Source organism: Macrotis lagotis, chromosome 1 (genome assembly GCF_037893015.1).
Source record: "Macrotis lagotis isolate mMagLag1 chromosome 1, bilby.v1.9.chrom.fasta, whole genome shotgun sequence".
Taxonomy (NCBI): Eukaryota; Metazoa; Chordata; class Mammalia; order Peramelemorphia; family Peramelidae; genus Macrotis; species Macrotis lagotis.
Genome location: NC_133658.1, coordinates 42658783 through 42678640, shown reverse-complemented (window position 1 = coordinate 42678640; position 19858 = coordinate 42658783). Strand labels below are relative to the sequence as shown.

The following is a 19858-nucleotide window of genomic DNA, read 5'->3' as shown; positions in this document are numbered from 1 at the left end:
ATTTCCTTATTTACTAAGAAGCTCCTGAATGGAGCCTGAAAGAAATTTCAGGATTCTAAGAAGCCTTTTATCATCCATTGGAGTGGCCTGGATCAGCTTAGACTACTACCAGAGTAGTTCTAAGAGTCAGAAATCTAAGTGACTGTGGAGAGCTGGGTTACTTCTTTATTCATTCACAGACTTTGGTCTCCCCTCTCTCACTTTTTGGCTTTAGTAAAACTTACCATTTTGTGAATTGTGTTCTTGCAAATAGTGTATCTCAGTGACAAGATGCCCTCTGCCTATATTTACAGGGAGACACTCTCTCATAAGTTAGCCCATTATCAATGGGGAAATAATGAAGATGTATGCATAGAGTATTATGTGTGTGTGTGTAGGCAGTTTAGGTTTTCTAGGAACACAGACAAAGATTTTGCCTTTAAGAGTCCCATCAATTACATTGCTCTTTAGAGATAAAAAGTGTGATTCTTAGACCCTTTCCACCTCTTTGCCACCTTCAATACTGAAGTGAAAGGATCTCAGGTAGGGGGGGCCATTTTGCATTTTACAATCTTTATCCCACATATGGTAGTGACAATGAGCTACACTGGATGGCTTGCAAGACCAAGTTCTGTCTTGGTCTCTGATTCAAATTGATTAAGCAACTATAACATGAAGCAGGAACCATGTTAGGTGTTGTGAATATAAAACTGCTCTATTTTACTTTCGCTGTTTGCCCTCCTCCCTCCACTGGAAATGATTCCTCTTTTTCTAAAACTGCTCATTCTACTATCTCATCTCCTAGAGACTTCATCCTAGTCCACTTCTGTGTATTAACCATATTGGATATAAAGCAATAATAGTGTAGAGGTGTAATTTCCTTGAATGCTAGTATTGTATTTTTTTTCTTCTTTGTTACCCCAGAGATGGCCTACCATAGTACACTTGTATATAAGAATGAATTGAATGAAGGATAATAATCCATCTTCTCAACTTTAAATGTCCTTACTCCCCCCCCCCCCCCCCAATTAGGTCTGTCTAATTCCCTGGAGTGGCTCTGTAATAAATCCCCCTTAAAAGTCATGAAGTCGTTGTGATATTAATCATAATTCAAGGAAAAAAACTAAATAAAAAGGCCAAACGAAAAGGTCAAATGTCCCCTTGTTGTCTTCCCCATTGGTTTCAGCATGGTTTTATGGGAAGCAAGCTGGAGGCTTAGAGATATCTAGTGATAACTCTAGATTCTGCCACTTACTGGATATATAAACTTGGCAAGTCTCTGAGGGACACTCTAAAATGCAGATAATATGATTTGTGCTACTTTCCTAAAAGGGTTACTATGAGGAAAGGATTTGAGAAAATCTAAAGTGCTATTTAAGTAGGAGTTATCATTATTTGGGAATCCTAGAAAGCTCAGGACCTGAAGACCTGGACTCTTGCGGTTTTGGGGTACAGAAGGTCTTCCAGACTGCCTTGTCCTAAACTACAGCATCTTCTGGTTGAGAGCTCCATATACCTGTATCCTCTCTTCTATGATTTGCACCAATAAATCCTCAGGGAGTATGCAACTGAAGATCCCAATTTCTCCTTCACTGGTGCTGCCCATAAGCCGGAGCTGAATAGGTGTATGGGTGAGAGGACTGCATGGAATCTATAAAATAGAAAAAGTGGGAGGTTAGTCCCTGGATGTTTGTTCTCCTGGGATACCTGGGAGTGAAGACCATAGTAGCATGGAAGAAGTTAAGATTTCCAATGGATGCCAATTAAACAACGAACCTTTGTGTTTAGAATTAGTAGCTCCAGACAATAAATATTCCCAATTCACTGTCCCTTTGTCTTCTCTACATGGGACAATTAGCTACAGGATGCTGTTAGATACCTACAAAGGCATCCATTATATAATTACTTTAGATAAAAAGGAGGGTATTAATTCCAACTGGTAAGATAGGACAATTGTGGACTAAAAATTATAATGTAAAAATACTTTGGTGATAATCCTTTTTTGAAAGCCATTATTGTTTATTTTTTTCCAATTACATGTAGATAGAATTTTCAACATTGATTTTTGTAAAATTTTCTCCATCCCTACCTTTCTGTCCCCTTCTCCAGGATAGCAGGCAGGCAATCTGATATAGATTTTACATATACAATCATTGAACATAGTTTCATATCAGTCATGTTGTGAAAGGAGAATCAGAATAAGAGGGGAAAAACCATGAGAAAGGAAAACAAAGCAAATTAAAAGAGTGAAAATAGTATGCTTTGATCTGCATTCAGACTCCACAGTTACTTCTCTGAATATGGATGGCATTTTCCATCACAATATATAAGAACTGTTTTTGACCATTGTACTGCTGAGAAGAGCACAGTCTATCATAGTTGATCACATGTTTCTGTTACTCTGTACAATGTTCTTCTGATTCTGCTCACTTTACTAAGTATCAGTTCATATAAATCCTTTCAGCTTTTTTTGATATCTGCCTGCTCACCACTTTTTGCAGAAAAAAAGTATTTTCATTACATTTACATACCACAACTTGTTTAGCATCCCCTAAATTTCCAATTCTTTGCTACCATGAAAAGAGCTGCTAAAATATTTTTGTGCATGAACAACATGACTAACATGGAAATATGTTTTAACATGATTATATATCTATAATCTATATCAGATTGCCTGCTGTCTTGGGGAGGTGAGAGGGAAAGGAAGGGTGGAGAAAATTTTACAAAAATGTGTATTTTTTTAAAAATATCTCTTTGTGATACAAACCAAGTGATATTGCTGGATCAAAGAATATATATGTTTATAGACTTTTGAGCATAGTTACAAATTGTTCTTCAAAATGGTTGATCAGTTCACAATTCCACTTAGGGCGAATCCTTAAATAAAATGGGATATTTCTCTTCAAAACAAATAATTGCCTATTTCTAGATAGGACACCAACATATTATTTTTGGAATCTGGAACAAAAGTACATCATGTCTAAAATGACACCTTGCAGCCATTTTTATTGATGATAGCTGTTTGCTTGTCTGTAAGGTCTATAAAGGATAGGATTATATTTTATCTACATTTTTTCTCTTCTTCAGTGCCGACTGTAGAGTTCCAAATATATTAGACAGTTAATAAAATGTTTAATGAGTGAATGAAAATATCAACGATAGCCTTAAGTTTCCTCTTTAAAGAAGCTGTACTTCTAAAACTTAAAAGCTCTTAGGGAATTCTGCCTAAGCTAAGTGTGGAATGCTACTGTAATTGAGGATGGCATCACATCTTTGGGATATGCTCACTTGGTTTTTCTGAGCTGTGTTTCGTGGTCCATTGTCTTTGTCTTTATTATCTTCAAGGTGGCACATAGGACCTAGCACTCAGGAAGCATCTAATGGTTGACTATTGGTGACCCAGCAGAATTACTCCCAGGCTGGCTCCCAGACCATCATGAAGCTTACTGGTGACATGGGGGTGGGTACTGAAGTTTCTTTGAAAGGGTCTTCACTTTTACCTGTGATCCTGAGGTTTCCGACTGATGTAATTGATGATGCTGTTTTTGGGACCCAGAACCATGGCTGTCTGATTTGGTCTTGCCGGTCACGATAACGCTTCCCCGAAAGCTCTTGGGGAGGGTCCCTCGGGCATCGGGAGAGAACAGAGTAGCTTCTGAGGTATGCTTGGCCAAATTCTCTGTGCTCACTCTTGAAGGACCTATAGATGTCTGTGCTAACGAACTCTCTGTAATTATGCCTAAAGGAAATGGGAAAGGTAGGAGGAGCAATTCATGAAGGCAAGAATCTTGCTAGAAACTAACTTCATTAAAAAAAAGTAATCAAGGAATGTAAGACCTTTCCTGACAATGGAAAGTTGTTAGAAGAATGTCAATGAATAACTCAAGATTAAGCCAAATGGAGAAACTTAGACTGGAATCCAAATATTTAAATGCCCTGCTCTGCTGACACAGTCTTAACACTTTAACAACTTTCTACAGTTTGCCCCTAAAGTCTTTGAGCAATTTTAAGTTTTAATTATGTCCAAAGTATAAATGTAATACATTTTTAAAAATCACTTGAAAGTTTAATTATCCAAATTCATTTTATACTCATTTAATGTTGTGAAATTTGAATGATAAATTTTTAATTTTAACAAGAGGGAACACCCTGACATTGTATTGGTCATGGGGCGCTTTCAGGATAACATTTTATCAGAGCAATGGACAAATGTGAATTAGAGGAAGTCGTCCTCTTTCTCGGTTACCGTGGTCACCATTAGACTTTTTGTTGTGGGGGATCTCATCAAAATTGTTATGTGGGCACTAAAACCTCATTCTTTGGATAATCTTAAGGCTAGGATAATTATAAATTAATATAATCTTTTCAGTAACTGAGTGCCCACAGCAGAAAGTTGGGTTTGTTTTATTTTAAACCAATTTTCAAAATTTATTAGAGGGATGAATAGCAGCAAATGGTGGTTATATTGAACTTTAATGAGAAATAGGTCAGTATTTTAACAAGTTAAATAAAGAACATTCAAATGTCTTTTGTAAGCTTGTAGTATCTTTACTCTTGAAAGTATTCAGACTTCAAGTCACACTAGGACTTTTGGGACACCCTGCATGATACAGTAGGAGGGAAAGTGTTCCTTTTCTCCTCCTCGGTTCTACAGTTTATAGCACAATTTAAACTTAATAGAGACTAGAGCAAACTAGGTGTTGCAGTGGGTAGAGCATCAACCCTAGAGTCAGGAGGACTACGGTTCAAATCTGGCCTCATACACTTGACACTTAGTAGCTATGTGACCTTGGGTAAGTCACTTAACCCTGATTACCTCTCATTCAGGATCATCTCCAGTCATCTGGTTCCAAATCTGGTCACTAGACTCAGTTGGCTCTGGAGGAAAGAGTGAGGCTGGTGGCTTAGCACAGCCCCCCTCACTTAAATTCAATTCATGAGCTTGTCATGGCTTCACCTCCCTGATGTTTTGTTCTTCAAGAAAGGACAAACATCAATAGTACAATGATTTTTCAAGCTTTGGGCATGTTCCAACCCTCCTTCCTGGATCATGGAAACCTAGAAAGGGTTTTATTTTTTGTTCTTTTAGATTTTTCAAGGCAATGGGTTTAAGTGGCTTGCCCAAGGCCGCACAGCTAGGTAATTATTAAGTGTCTGAGGCTGGATTTGAACTCAGGGCCGGTACTCTATCCACTGTGCCACCTAGCTGCCTCCTGAGAAAGGTTTTTGAAGGTAAAACTCATCTGGAGGTGATTCCAGGCTGAGATAAATAAAGCCCCCAAATTGGTAACCATTTTGGAATGAACTTTGCTATCTTCTGGTTTATGAAGAAGGCACATGGGTAATAAGAGTCGAGATGGACTTCAGTTGCTATGCTCTTTCTGGGGAAGGAAAATAGACTATTCTGCTATAATGCTAATTCTTTGATGGCATCTTTGGGCTCTCCTTTGTTCTTTGTTTTTTGGCAATACCTTGACCTCTTGTCTAGTTGTTTCCAAAAGGAAATCCATGAGGGTAAGTGCTGGGAGGATTTGATCCTACTATGAGCCCCTTCCCTACCTTCTGAATCCAGGCATTCTCATAGGCAGCTAGGGTGACAGGAATGTGATGTCTCCATCTTCAACAAAGGTTGCAGGGGAGCCCTGCCTACTTCTCCCCAGAACTTACCAGCTTCCTTCATGGATTCTTCCCCATCTCGGAAGCTCTGCTCAGTGTTTGCCCTCATGCAGAGCTCTCGGGCCCGGAGTCCAGGTATGCTGTTTGAATCCGACAGAGCATCCATCACAATGGAATCGATAGTTAGGCATGCGGCACCATAGTGTTTGGCGAGGCCATTGCAGGCATTGGTCTTTCCTGTAAGAAAATTAGGGGTTTATAGCTGAAGAGATTGAGGCCAAGAGGAGGAAATGATGTGCTCAAGGTCATGAGGTAGTAAGTAGCAGATCTTGGATTTGCCTTGAACATTTTGGAGAGCTTCCAATACCACTCCAAGAGGACAGGGCTTCATGTCTATCGAAACCTCATTCTACAATTCCAAGAAGGAGCTTTCTAGAAGAGAGGAAGTGATTTTTTTTCTCCCTTTTCCCTACTCTAACCTTTATTTGTTTTTGTGATATTCAAAATTGTATGTGGAGATAAATCTATCTGTGTATGGATATCAAAGAGGCAGAATGGTGGTGTTCAAAGGACACTGGCCCAGGAGACCTCATTCAACTTGTTTTACTTTTGTGTGGATCATTTTATTTACCTGTTTAGCATAGTGCTCAACACCATATAAATATAAATAGGGATGACCCTAATACCTGCTCTGCCCATTGTTGAAGGGAACAACTGAGATACTTCTGAAAAGGCTTGGTAAAGTAAAGAGTCCACAAATATGTTCACAATGATAATTGAGTTTTAGGGTGGAGCAACTGATTGTTTGACTCATGTCTCTTGAGTAGAAAATGACTCTAGATATGAAGAAGAGATGGCTTTCTGTCATGATAGGACTTTACCTTTGGGTGGGAGATCAGCTCTGTCACTGGTTTACTATAGAAAGGTTAAAAAAATCTGTGGTTTCACTAATATTTTCTTAGATCATTATGCTTTCATCAGCTTATTAAAATAATATTTCATTTTTTTCAATTGCATGTAAAAAAATTATAACATTAAGTTCAAATTTTTTTAATTCCAAATTCTCTTCTGTTTTCTTTCCCCTTCCTCTGCCTGAGGTGGTAAGCAATTAGATAAAGATTATATATGTGCAATCAAGCAAAACTTATTTCCAAATTGGTCATGCTGTGAAAGACATCAGTTTCATTTCAATATATAATGTACATAGAACTGTAAAGTCACAGGGTATTTGACTGATAACATAGTCAACAGGCCCTACAGCCACTATCATCTAAAGCAAGTAGGTCATAATATATTATTCCCCTTTTATAGATAGGCAGGCAGTCTCAGAAAATCAAAGTGATTTATCCAAGATTCACACAATTAGGTAAGGGGACAGAGCCAGGACTGAGACGAACTCGAGTATACTGACTGCTAAGTCAATGATCTTTCTTCCAATCTGATCTGCCTTTGGTAGCAAAGAAATGAGGTATGTGGGCACTGGTAAAGTCCAGGAACACCCCATCAGTATATAACTCTAATGCATGTATTTGAGTTCTAAGTCAAACTCCCTCATGATGGCAGTAAGATTTCTCTCAGGCTCTGGATCTTTCTTAAACATCTTGGCCATTCCAGGGTCTATCAATGCCATCCCAGAGAATAGATAAATGTACCACCATTGTTACTAGGGTGCTTCCCACTGGGGGCTCACTCTCCTCTCTTCCTTGGAATTATGCCTTGACATTCATGCCTCTTTCTTTGTGACTAATGTTCCCAGTATGGGAACCAAGGACAATTACTTAATTGCCCAATTAGCATTTGTTTCTTTAAGTAGACAAGAAATGAAATCATTGTTCTTGGTCCTTTCTTATGGGCTTGTCTTTGTACCTGAACATGGTGATCCATGTACTATGATGGCGATGCCTCTTCGGTGCTTGGCAACGTAGCTTTCAGGAGAAGTAGAAATACCCAGGTGCCGAGCTATGCATCTACTCACTGGGTTATTATCAATTTCTCCAACTTCCTCCAGAGACCGGATCTCACTGACACTTTGTGTTTTTTCACCTATTTAAAACACACATACACAAACATACACACACACATGCACACATATACAGACTTATTACATAGAATGAAAGGATATGAATTTAGGGGAATAATCTAAGAGTCATGTCTTTGAAAGGATTTCTATCATAATATATATGGGCATGAGCAAGTTACTTATTATCTCAGGGTCCCAGCTAACTCTCTAAGAGTAGGGGGAGTTTCCATACCAAAGGTTCCCCATCCAGATAATCTAGGGGTAACTCTGGCCTAGGGATAAAGTGTGGGTGAAGGGGGAAAGACAGGGCTCTGCAGAGGTGACCAGAAAAATATTGAAGTGATGACCTGATGTGGCACCTTTGAAGAAACCAGAGTAACTGTTTATAGATGTAATCAATTTAATTTCATGTTTTTAATTTTTTTCACTTTTTCTAAAGTTCAAAGGATTCAAAAATGGTTATTTAAGACCATCTTTTATTCTCTGGAACTGCAATGAGTAGATTCTATTTTGACAAACTGTCTAAGCAGTTTCTAACTTAAATGTCACTTTCCAAGTCTTTGCTTCCCCAAGAAATGTAAAAAAGCACACCTCTCCAGGCCTGATCCATGCTTCTCCTAGTCCAGAACTGTTATTCTTCATTCTGGGACAAGGTTTGAGGTAGCCTTGTGGGCAGTGTAAGGAAAAGGGGTGAAGCAGAACCTCCTAACTCTTACTGTTTCTCTGGCTTCCTCATTGCCAGCTTCCATCTCTACTCACATTTTCTCCTCTCTATCCTTCAACTTCCAAGACCCCATCTGTGTTGGCCTTCATGACTTGCTGGCCCTATGAACTCAACTCCTAATTTGAAAATCTCAAACTGACGATTTCACCATCTTTCTCTCTCTCATCCTTTCCCCTCACTCAACTTCCCTCTTACTGCTGAGGGCAACAGACCTCTCCAAATGACCCAGATACAGGGACTGCTTTCTTCTCTCTCATCTCCTACATCCATTGAGTTTCCACAGTCTTTCTCATTCAATCTCCCCTCTTTTATGGCCACACACTATCGCATTATAGCAGTCTCTCATCACCTCATATTTAGACTGGTAAATGACACCTACCTGATTTCCCTGCCTCCAGTCTCTCTTTTCTCCGTTCCAACTTTTCGATAGCTGTCAAAATAACATTTCTAAATCACATGCCCATTAAAAACATCTCTGCTCTATAAGAAGGCTGAAACATATAAGCTCCCTCGGCTGCCATTTAAGGCTCTCCATGATGGGGTTTCATCCTGCCTTTCTGACCTTTTCTCCCTTCAAGGTTCAGCTCTTCCATGAAGAATCCTTGACCATACTCTCCTCCCTTCTTCTCCCTCTCCCCTCACCTGAAGGAAGGCTACCTGCTTCAATTGTCCCCAGAGTATGTGCTCCATTCTCCCTTGTATGATACTTATTTGTATGCTCTCATATCCTTGGCAACTCCCCTTGGGTAGGTGATATTTGCAGTTCTTAGAATTTTTTTCATTTAATTTCATTAAATGGAATGAGATTGAATCTTACTTTTTTTTTTATGTATCCAAATATATTACTGCCTACCAAATGTGCTTTAGTCTTTCCTTTTATAATACAATTCAACACAGCAATTAAGTTTAAAGGAAAACACACCAAAGGGTCTAAATTTTAAGTGAGAGTAAAGGCAGGAAGGCACAAAGGTCTGGAGGTGACAGAAGTGATGGACTTAAAATTCAGAATGGGTTATAGCCAATGTGGAAATTTGTTTCACAGGGCAGTGTGGATTTGTTGTGAGGATTTTATCTTTTGTTTTTTGTTCAACAGGGTAGGATGGGGGTGACAGAGAAAAAATAAATGTAATAAATAAATAAGTTCAATTTTAAACTAAAATTCAATTCAAGGCAACAATTGAGTTCACATAAAAACATAGCAAAGAACTTTTATTTTAAGAGGGAAAAAGGTAGAATAGGAAGATTTGATTTTGACTATTCTGCTTCTGAGGCTATCTAATATAACTTCATTGTGGGGGTTTAAACAGATGAAGAAACTGAGGTCCAGGAAAAGGAAATTATTTGTCTAAGGTCACAAAGGTAATAAGTATCAGGGGTAGGATTTGATCCCAGGTTTCTGATTCCAAAACCTCTGATGTGGTAGAAGGGAAAATAGAAATGCTGACCCAAGGTGGAGACAGGATAGAAGGAAGAAGGGGGTCAATCCCAGAAGCCCAAAGGATAAAAGACAGGGGTTGGTGGGAAGGAGGCCATGATATGCAACTATCTTAGAGGTTTATACTGGCAGAGCTTCCCATGTCTTTATTCCATTCCTGTTGGAGCTTCTGCCTTAGTCTACAGAATCCAACAACCATACATAGTGTAGAGGGAGCTGGCCTGGTATGTGAGATGGGAGAGGACGGGGGTTGCTAAGTCAGAATTCTCAACAATGCCCTAGGGAAGATATATGGTAGTTGGTCCTATTGTAGAATCAGAATTTTGCTTCATGTATAGAGAACAACTTTCATGGAATGGTGCAGGGTTTTAAGTGTAGTCTCTCAAAAAAAATTAATAAATATCCAAACTGAGGCTATTGGAGGCACATTTGCTTGAACTTATCTCCTACCAAAACACAAATTTCCCAGGAAGAGGTGGTGACCTATTGAATGTTATCAACAAGACAAAGAAGGTTCTATGTCCCTAGACCACTAGGACTGAGCTTGCCCTGTTAGGTTCAGGTCTTGGACTGAACTGGCCCCAGGGGGCTAAAGTTGCTACTGCCATGTACCTGAATCAGATTAAAATGTAATTGGGAAACAGTGAAACAAATAAAGAAAAAATACAATAAAACTAAATTGATATGTGGCCTGCAGGGTCCCTTGTGTATGGTTTTAGTGGTCTCTGTTTCTATTTGAGTTGGGTCCCAATAGGTGAGGGCAATTACCATGGGAGAAAAATCTGTCTAAGTTGTCTTCTTCCTCTTCTTCTTCATTGAAATTTCTAGAATCTTGTGGCAAAGGTCGCTCTTCAAAGTTGGATGTAGCAGAAACTCCTCTACTAAGAGAGGTCCGCCTCACACTTAGAAAGTTCCCCATGTCTGTGCTGTGGGATTCGTCATCATCAACTGTGGGAAACCAAAAACAATTCAAAGAAAGTGAGAGAGAAAAAAAAGAGGGAGAGGGGGAGAGAGCAAGGAAGAGAGGGAGGGAGGGAAGAAGGGAGAGACAGAAAAGGAGAGAATGAGAGAGAGAGAGAGAGAGAGACAGAGAGAGACAGAGACACAGAGAGACACAGAGAGACACAGAGACAGAGACAGAAAGTCATTAACAGCAATATTTATTTTAAAAGAGAGAAATAGTAAATAGGAGCCATCACAAATGTTTTTTTTTTCCTGTAAATTGCTTGCCCTGCATCATTTTAAAGTAATTTCTCCACCAGCCACAGCAAACACTCCACAATCTGTAGCTGTTGTATTAGGTTAGAGAATATTGTGAAAGTCAAAGTCTAGATCTAGAGACTTCAGGGCCCAGCGGGTCCAACCCCCCTCATATTTACAGATAAGGAGACTGATGTCCAAGAAGATGACACAATTCATAAACGCAGCCAGTGTCAGAGATGGGATTTGACCCAGACCCTGATTCCTGAACTAGGAATGCTCTCTCAATGGTCCCATCTTGCCTCCACCAAGTAGAGCCAGCAGACAGATGGAACCCCATCATGGACTTTGGGACTGTTAGTCAGGAAGACCTGAGTTCAAATGCTGTCTCAGATACAATAGTTGTATGACCCTGGGCAAGTCTCTTAACTTTTCTCTCCCTCTGTTATCTTTCTGTAAAAACTGGGAGAAAAATAGCCCACACCCTAATAGGACTGTTGTCGGGATCCAATAATATAAATGTATAAAATCCTTAATTACTATAGGAAATGCGAGTTACTATCGTTGCTTGTTGTTATTAAGACCAATTTGCTGCCATGTGAGGGAGGCAAAGCAGGAGGGGACTGGATGGTCTGAGATGCAGGACAGGTAAGCTTCTTTAGGGGACTAGGATGGGGTGAAGGTATGAATCTGGGGATCAGCCAGGGACTTGTAAGGTATAGAGTTTGTTCTCGTGGATGGGCTACAAAACACGGAGGCCCCTGGACCAAGAGGAGTGGGTCTGGATCTGTGAGAACAACCCAAGCTATGAGATGTTATGTGACCAGCTTCAGAGGACAACAGGAACATTAGATGTGTCCTTGTCTCATCTCAAGTCTGCCTTCCTCTCCTCTGGGTTCTTGCCCACCAGGTAGAAGACTATATAGGCTGGGAGGAAAGACACTGGGCGGGCTCAAGACTTGAATGCTTATGTTTTGGGGGGCTACTTATTTTTCTTTCACTTTGAAGGGGAATAGGAACTGGAAATGTGCGGAAAAACCAGGTTGGATCTGGCCCTGTTATTCTTCCTATCCTGCCTGTCCCTGATATTCCCTCTATACAATCACTCTTCTGACCCTTTCATCTGGGTAGATGAATGTCTATGATGGCATTTCTATGGGGGATATAGATTAAGCAGTTCATATGCTTAATTCTTAGATTTTTTAGAAGCTGCCACAGCTCAAAGTTATAAGGTCCCAGGAAGAAATACAGGTATCCCAAAAGTCTTAGTGCCATTTCAAGTTTTGTTTTGTTTTTCATAAGAGAAAACCAAGTTTCTGCTGGCATGATTAATAGAGGGCTTGGCATTGGCTGTATAAGGGATTCACAGAATCAGCCTGGGCAGGTAGATATTAGATAGACATGATTCTGAAGGAATCCTAAAGAGACACATGGTTCTGGCAGGAGGTGAGAATGGAGGTCTATCCCTGAGGAAATGATGGGCAACTTTATAGCTGAAGTTGGTCTGAACTGCTCCTGGAATTTTGTTTATTCAAGCTACAGAGCTGATCAGGGCCTCTTCAGGTGGGACCACGTTATACATGTTTCAAATTCCATGGGCATCCATGGCCACGTTCCTAAATTTCCTCCAGTTCTTGGTAAATAATCCTTAAAAGAGCACAGTAGATGCTATGAAAGAGTGTGGTCAAGGACAGAGAAGAGAAAGAGGGGTTAGATTCTACTATTAGGATGCTCAGGGGAAATGGGAGATATTTAATCATCAAGGGTGGGGCTACTCAACTGTGATGCAATCAGATTATTAATGAATTTGAATCAGACCCTTAGCCATACAGCATATTCAGAATGCAATGGACAGACCCCAGCAGTCAAATCCTGAATCTCCCATAGGGTTGATTGCCAAGAATAGAAAGACAAACCTAGAGGATTCCTTACAAGGTAGGGGTTGGGAGGTGGGGGGAGTGGAGAGCAGCATGGTAAAGGAAAGAAGGAGGGCCCAAGAGAAAGGCCTGGGCAGGAGAAGACTGAGAAGGAAGTCCTTTTGTCTCGTTCCATTTCTTGCCAGGCTACTTGTGTCTCCTTTCACATGCCACCTTCCCCCATGATCCCAACCAGAAGTGATGGGGAGGGAGAGAGCAGAAGAGGGGAGAAGGCTACAATCTGTCCAGGCCTGTGCTGGTTCTTACCATTTTCTAGTTGGACGAGAAATTCCATAGGCTTGTTCCTTTGCTCTTCCCTAAGCCGTAATAGTTCCTTATAATAATCAGTCACTTCTTGGGGCAATTTTTCTCCTGGAGTACGAGGTGGTAGGAGAAGCTTATTATAGGCATCATAACCTTTTATGTTTCGAAGAATCTATAACAAGTGGGAAGAAAAGTGTAGTTTGGTTTCTCAAATGCTTACGCCCATTATATGTTTTCAAATTTGAAGCTGTTCAATATCTAGGGGAGCTTTTCTGAATCACTTGTTCGCTCCATTAATCTTAAGCCTCAAAGGCCTGGTGGAATCTCTGCTGTCTCATTTATCTCAAGAACTTGTTTTTTCCCCCTAAAGTGCTCAGGCTTTCAAGGTGGGTAAGATTCTCAGATCCTGAAAAAAAACAACTTTTTGATGAAATGAAGGTGCTTTTCTCTTCACTGAGAGTTTTATATTGAAATATTTTTTTTTTAGTTTTTGCAAGGTTAAGTGGCTTGCCCAAGGCCACACGGCCAGGTAATTATTAAGTGTCTGAGGCCGGATTTGAACTCAGGTACTCCTGACTCCAAGGCCAGTGCTCTATCCACTGCGCCACCTAGCTGCCCTAAATATTATTTTTTAATGATTTATTAATTAATCCACATTATATTCACTGAGAGATTAGGAGTTGATGAGACATCTACAAATTTGTCAAATCAATGTTTATATATTAGGAATCTGGGGGGAGGGTCAAGAATGGAACCACCCAGAGCTCCCACCTTATTTTTTTTATGTGATCCTTTATGTCTTGTTCCCATTTAGGTAAAGTTGGAAATTATAATTCATCACACACAAAATAGCTTCTTTAGAAGACAATGTAAAATGTGCTGAGCACCCTCAGATGTCCTTTCATCCATCTATGGTCTGATACAAGACCATGAGGACTCGAAAGAGCGAATAAAGTCTTTGGACCCCTGGGCTCCTGGCTACTATCCCATGTGTTCATCAAATAGTCCCCTGTGCTTTTTGGCATGCAGGATGGTAACTCTTTCCTCTAGAAGCCTACAGCCCCCAGGTTGACCCAGAATGGGAATACTTGTAGTTGGATCATCCCCTGACTATACCAAGGTCTTGATTATCAGCTAGGGGTCTTCAAGTTCCATCTTGCTCTTAAAATGCTGAGGAAGCTAGGTAGTGCTGTGGATGGAGTTTTGACCCTGAAGATAGGAGGATGGGCATTCAAATCTGGCCTTAGGTGTTAACTGTGTGACCCACTGAGTCACTCGACCCTATTAGGAACAGGGCTAACCTCCCCAGCTGTCTCCTTGATACTTTCCTTTCTGGTCTTTTCTAAATCCATATTCTCTTGCTTCTCCAAGTTCCCTGATGTCTCCTCCTCTGTTTCTTTCATTTGCTAGTTCCTCTCCTCTCATCCCTACCCCCCAGCTGCTCCTCTCTTCAGATATGTGCATACATTAAGTTTCCTCCCAAGCTCTCTTCTATACTTTCTCTGTTGACTCCAGGTGATTTAGGAAACATCCATTAAACAGGTGAATTGCCTTAAATGATTTGAAAGAAGTTTCTGGTTAGATTTGTTTTTTTGGATAGAGTTAAAAAAATTGGTAATTAGGATTTTCTCCCTTCCTGAGATGAATTTGTTCTTTAAAAATCTCGATTAAGTCTAGGGTTTATTTCAGTCCCAACCCTGCAAGATGCCTTTGGTCCCTTTCACAAGTAGGCCTTGTTTTAGTCCCAGGGATGTGTAAGGAGACTGATTTACTACACGCTTGTAACAGATATGGGATTTTCTTACCTTCTCATCTAAAAGATATTCCTGATCAAATTCTAGGGAGTAAAACTCAATGGGAAAATTGCAAGGATTCTTCACTGTGATCTCTGCCTCATCACCAACAGCAAAAGGTAGCAAAGGCCCCAACTCGAGAACAGAGGGACTGAACTCTAAGCGGGGCTCCAGCCCGTGGCCTTGGACAGTCAAGGGGAGCTTCTGTGAGCTATGAGCGACATTCATGGTCATGGTCTGGCTATAGAATTTCTGAGGAATGAAAAGGAGAGAAACTGAAAATCACAATCAAAGGGAAAACTGTTCTGCTTACTGCTCTGGGAACCCGATGGATGCTTTGACCTGCTCTGTCGTTGGATATGGTAGAAAAATTTTCAAATGAAATTGACCTGGTGTAAAAACCCCCTCCATCTCCAGCTCCCAACAGAGTTCTGCAAAATTAACTGACATATCAACCATACCTAATATTGCATAGCCACATTCCACATCCATAACTCTCTACCTTTGCAAAAGAGGGAGATAGTTTCTCATTTCTTCAGAGCCATGCTTGGTCATTATAACTATATGGCATTCAGGATTATTAGGTATATTGATTTCCTATCTCTACTTCTCTTTGTATCACTTCATACTTCCTATGCAATATAATGATATTTAATTATATTCAGCTATTGAATTTATTTAAATAATCCCCAGTTGTTGGGCATCTACTTTGTTTCTAGTTCTTGGCTGCTATAAAAAGGGATGATAGAAATGTTTTAGTGCACATAAGACCTTTCCTTCTATCTTTGATCTTCTTGGAATATTTGCTTGGCAGGAGTATCCCCCCAAAAAGACATAGATATTTTAGTCATTTAGCATAATTTCAAAATGAATTTACATAATTGTTGGACCAATTCATACATTTACTGATAGTCTGCTTATCTTTCAACAACCCTTCGAATATAGACTATTCCTATCTTTTGCAAATTTTGATAATTTGACAATATGAAGCCAATCAATCAGTCAATAATTGTTTGTTAAGTGCCTGCCCTCAAGGAGTTCAGAATTTATGGGGAGACAATAAAACAAAACTCCCCAATGTATAAACAAATCATATACAGGATATATTGGTGATAATTCATAGTGGGAGAGCACTAGTATTAAGGGGAATTGGGAAAAGTTACTTGGTGAAGGTAAGGCTTTATCTTACTCTTGAAGGAAATGAGAAAGCCAAGAGGTGAAGATGAGGAGGGGAAGCATTCCAAGTAAGGGAGACAGCCAGGGGAAATGCTGTGAGTTGAGAATATTTTGTGAGATCAGTGTCACTTTATTGAAGAGTATGTGATGATTAGAAATAAGATGACTGGAAAGGTATGGGATGGAGCAGATTGTGAAGGGTTCTGAATGCTAAACAGAAGATGTTTTTATTTAATCCTGGAGTCGATAGGGAGCTACAGGAATTTATTGAATGTGGAGGTGACATGGTTAGGTGTGCTTCTTAAGGAGATCAGTAGGACAGCAGAGTGGAGGACAGACTGGCCTTAAGAAACAATATTAAAAAAAACCCCTCAAATAGAGTCACAAAGAATTGTGATTTCCTTGTGAAACATGAACAATAATAATAAAAAATATAACTTCACTTCAGTCACCCATAGGGATCATAAACTTAGATTTTCCCATCTCTTCTAATTATGTGACTTCCATGATGGGGAACTGAAAATTCCCCCCTCTGGTCAGGCTCCCTTTGGCCAGTGATTATACTTGGTTAGTGGCAGTCACCTTTTGCTAACCCTCATCAAGGTAGTTAGTTATGTTGGCATATACCAGCTAAATAGACTATTCAAGCTTCCTTGAGATCCCAGCAACTATATTCTCTTACCCCTAGGATTTCACTTGTTGGGTCTAAGACCTTACTGCTGAAGCATCTCAGTTAAAAACCCCATTCTTTGATAGGCAGTCTTGAAGTTCTTACCTCTTCTGTTGGCATAAATTTGACATGTATGTTGGTACGTCCTCCAGTTCCTAAGACTCCAGACAAAGGTAGGACATCAAAGACTTGGGACTTTGGCTTTAATTCTGCCCGTAGCTTCTTCCTCAAGTACTTTGGCATGCGCTTATCCAACTGGTATTTGAAAAAAAAAATCAGCCTGGGAGATCCATTTTCATGGAGAATTGACCTGATCTTAGGTTAGTTGAGAAAAAAATTAGGTGTGATGTTACCTAATGCATTCATTCCACAGGATTAGCTAAAAACCAGAGTATGTAACAATTCTGGCTGGATAGAAACAAGATTTCCCTATACAATGTAAAAAAATTCATTTTCTATGTTTTAATGGGGTAACAAAAGCCCCTTAAATACTTTATAATGCATCTGCCATCCAATGTGACTCTGCTGCCCATCCCTTTTCTTATGGACCTTTCTTTGGCCTGCTTGGCCTTCCTCAGTCTCCTTCCCATTTCCTAAAACTCTTACCTTCTCCAAGGTTCTATCCTTAGCCCTCTTTTCTCTTCTCTGTTCCTGGGCAGTCTCATCCTTTTTCTAACTATCACCTCTTTGCACTTAACTCTCAAATCTCCATTTTCTGGCTCCATTATCTGCTCTGAGTTTTAGTCCCATACTTTCAGCCGCCCCACAAGGGTATCTTTCCTTGAATATTCATTGATACCTCAAATTCAAGGGAATAAAGGCTATTTTTTTTAATCAATACCTCCTTCTGATTTTTCTATTTATCAAGCTGTACTACATTTTGAATCATCCAGCACAAAATCTTCGGAGTCACCTGAGAATCCTCCCTCTTTCCCCACCCCTCTCCCCTTGTCCCCCACCACTCCAAATCCAGTTTGACGTCAAATCCTATCCTTGGTAATGTTCCTGCATTGTAGGACCTTGAATAGCTCCCTCCAAATAGTTGGTACACTGAACCAATATTAAGATGATTTTTTTCATTTCCAGGCTCTGCTTATATCCACATGATCTTTCTAATCACTTTCCTTTCTATTCAGTCCTAGACTCCATTGCCAAATTTATCCCTGGTCATGCCATTTCCCCCCCTACTAGCTCACACCTCTCTGAACTGAATTAAATCCAATGCACCTGACATGGCTAACCCTCTCTACTTTGATTCCCCCACCATTTTAGGTGGACTGTTTCTCTTGAGATCATGGAGATCTGAGTTCCAATCCTCCTTCACACACATGCACTAGCTGTGCAACACTAGGCAAGTTCTATTTCTCTTATCTGAGTTTTCTGTGTACATGTCTCATGCTTTGCACACCTCAGAGAGTGAGACAAAATTGGCTCTTAGCTACTGTGGGGCCTTAGAGTCCTGGTCATCTGCTTCTATTTCAGTGATTGGCATGAAGTCCCCTTATCTCTCCTCCTCAAAGCTTCAAGACAGGGGAGATGATGCCTTGGTGATTTCTGTCACCCCCCAGGGCTTAGAACAAGTCCTCTGAAAAGCTCAGTGGAGAGGGGCTGGATTAGACTGCTTTGACACCAGAATAGGCAGCCATGAGTTTGCTTTTCTGGTTACCTTTGGGATCTGCTTAACGTTTGTGATGAACCACTGGCAGGGGACTGCCAGCTCATTATAAAGTTGGACGGTCGCCACCTGGCATTGCCCACACTGGATGGTGTCAAATTCCACTTTCTCATGAGATAAGGTGAGAGCCGGCACGGTCACTTTGGCCCGCAGGAGGAGGTGCAGTGTCGGCCCACCTAAAACCTAGGGGAAGCAGAAGGTTACATTGGTGCATCACCTTGCCCAGTGGGGAGACCGAATGGAGAGAGGACAATGATCAACCTCACCATCAAGGAATGGGAATGAACTCAAGTAGGAATATGAATGCTCCACCTCACCTTGATAGGCAGAATCACTTCTTTGTTCCCGATGGAAACAGAGGCTGCTTGTGGATCACATCTCACCTCAAATGCTTCTGTTTCACAAAAAGGTAAATTCTTCACACAGTTGAGTTGTACACTAAAGCCTGGACCAGAAAGATAAGAAGGTCTCTTTACCATTTGATAGGAAATGTTAAAAGGTCTTTTGGGGGTGGGGGGGATCAAAAGATGGATCTTCCTAGCATCCATTCTGACCCAGGTACCAATAACCACAACCACCACAGGAGGCTTCAGAAAATCATCTGGTTCAACCCATACTTGTGAAACAGAGGTTCTTGACCTCATCTAGCAAAGCCAATGGACCCCTTCTCACAAACGTGTTTTAAAAGGCATAAAACAAAGCATGAGGAAACCAATTCTATTGAAATAGTTATCAAAATATCAAATAAGTATGTCCATGGGCCCTAAGTGAAGGAGACTTATTAGAGGAGTCTTGTCTACACCATGCCCAAGTGTTCATCTAGGCTTCGCTTTGGAGAAGACCTTTGGAGACCCTGCCCTCTCCTGATAACATGGCAACCCTGAATGTCCTCCAGAGGCACAGGATGATACCAGCTCCAGGACAAAGAGTGGGGCCAGAGACCCTCCCAATGAGAAGGGAAGATGTCCTTGGCATGTTACCTGAGCCCTGAAGGGCACTCCTTTCTGCATGGAAAGACACTGGCAAATTACCGGTGTTGGTGATTTTCACAATGTGGGTTCGGATGTCACCAAGAATAATGAAACCAAAGTCAAGGATGTACTCGGGAAGTTGAGCCCTGAAAAGGTGAATGGCATTGGCCATGAGCTTGGCCCTATCTAGGACACTGTTCACATCTGCAGAACGATCAAGGGGTACGGAATATGGCCCTAGCTTCTCTCGTCCCACTCCTATGACTGAATAAGGGGCAGCTAGCTGGTTTGAAGCAGGGTCTTGTCCAGAGAGTCCATTGATTCATCCTAATTGTCATCTTTTGTGATATTTACCAAATGTCTGTACTGTTGAAGATGACCGGCAAATACTAGACTCTTAATAACAGACCCACTGACAG

General features: G+C 40.6%; 1 protein-coding gene across 11 annotated transcripts in view; it reads right to left on the bottom strand.

Moving 5' to 3' along the window:
- Positions 1 to 19858, bottom strand: part of HYDIN (HYDIN axonemal central pair apparatus protein) — a 509309-nt gene that overhangs the window by 116651 nt on the left and 372800 nt on the right. For 10 of the 11 annotated variants that reach the window (XM_074199124.1, XM_074199133.1, XM_074199118.1 and 7 more), the window contains 12 exons: positions 19449 to 19585; positions 18786 to 18913; positions 18460 to 18651; positions 16899 to 17048; positions 14960 to 15199; positions 13158 to 13326; positions 10543 to 10722; positions 8719 to 8769; positions 7462 to 7638; positions 5647 to 5832; positions 3480 to 3718; positions 1496 to 1630 (listed from right to left, as the gene is read on the bottom strand). In XM_074199124.1, coding sequence (XP_074055225.1) covers positions 1496 to 1630; positions 3480 to 3718; positions 5647 to 5832; positions 7462 to 7638; positions 8719 to 8769; positions 10543 to 10722; positions 13158 to 13326; positions 14960 to 15199; positions 16899 to 17048; positions 18460 to 18651; positions 18786 to 18913; positions 19449 to 19585 — 1984 coding nt within the window. The remainder of the gene's footprint in view (positions 1 to 1495; positions 1631 to 3479; positions 3719 to 5646; positions 5833 to 7461; positions 7639 to 8718; positions 8770 to 10542; positions 10723 to 13157; positions 13327 to 14959; positions 15200 to 16898; positions 17049 to 18459; positions 18652 to 18785; positions 18914 to 19448; positions 19586 to 19858) is intronic. The other variant, XM_074199162.1, reaches the window with a different exon arrangement.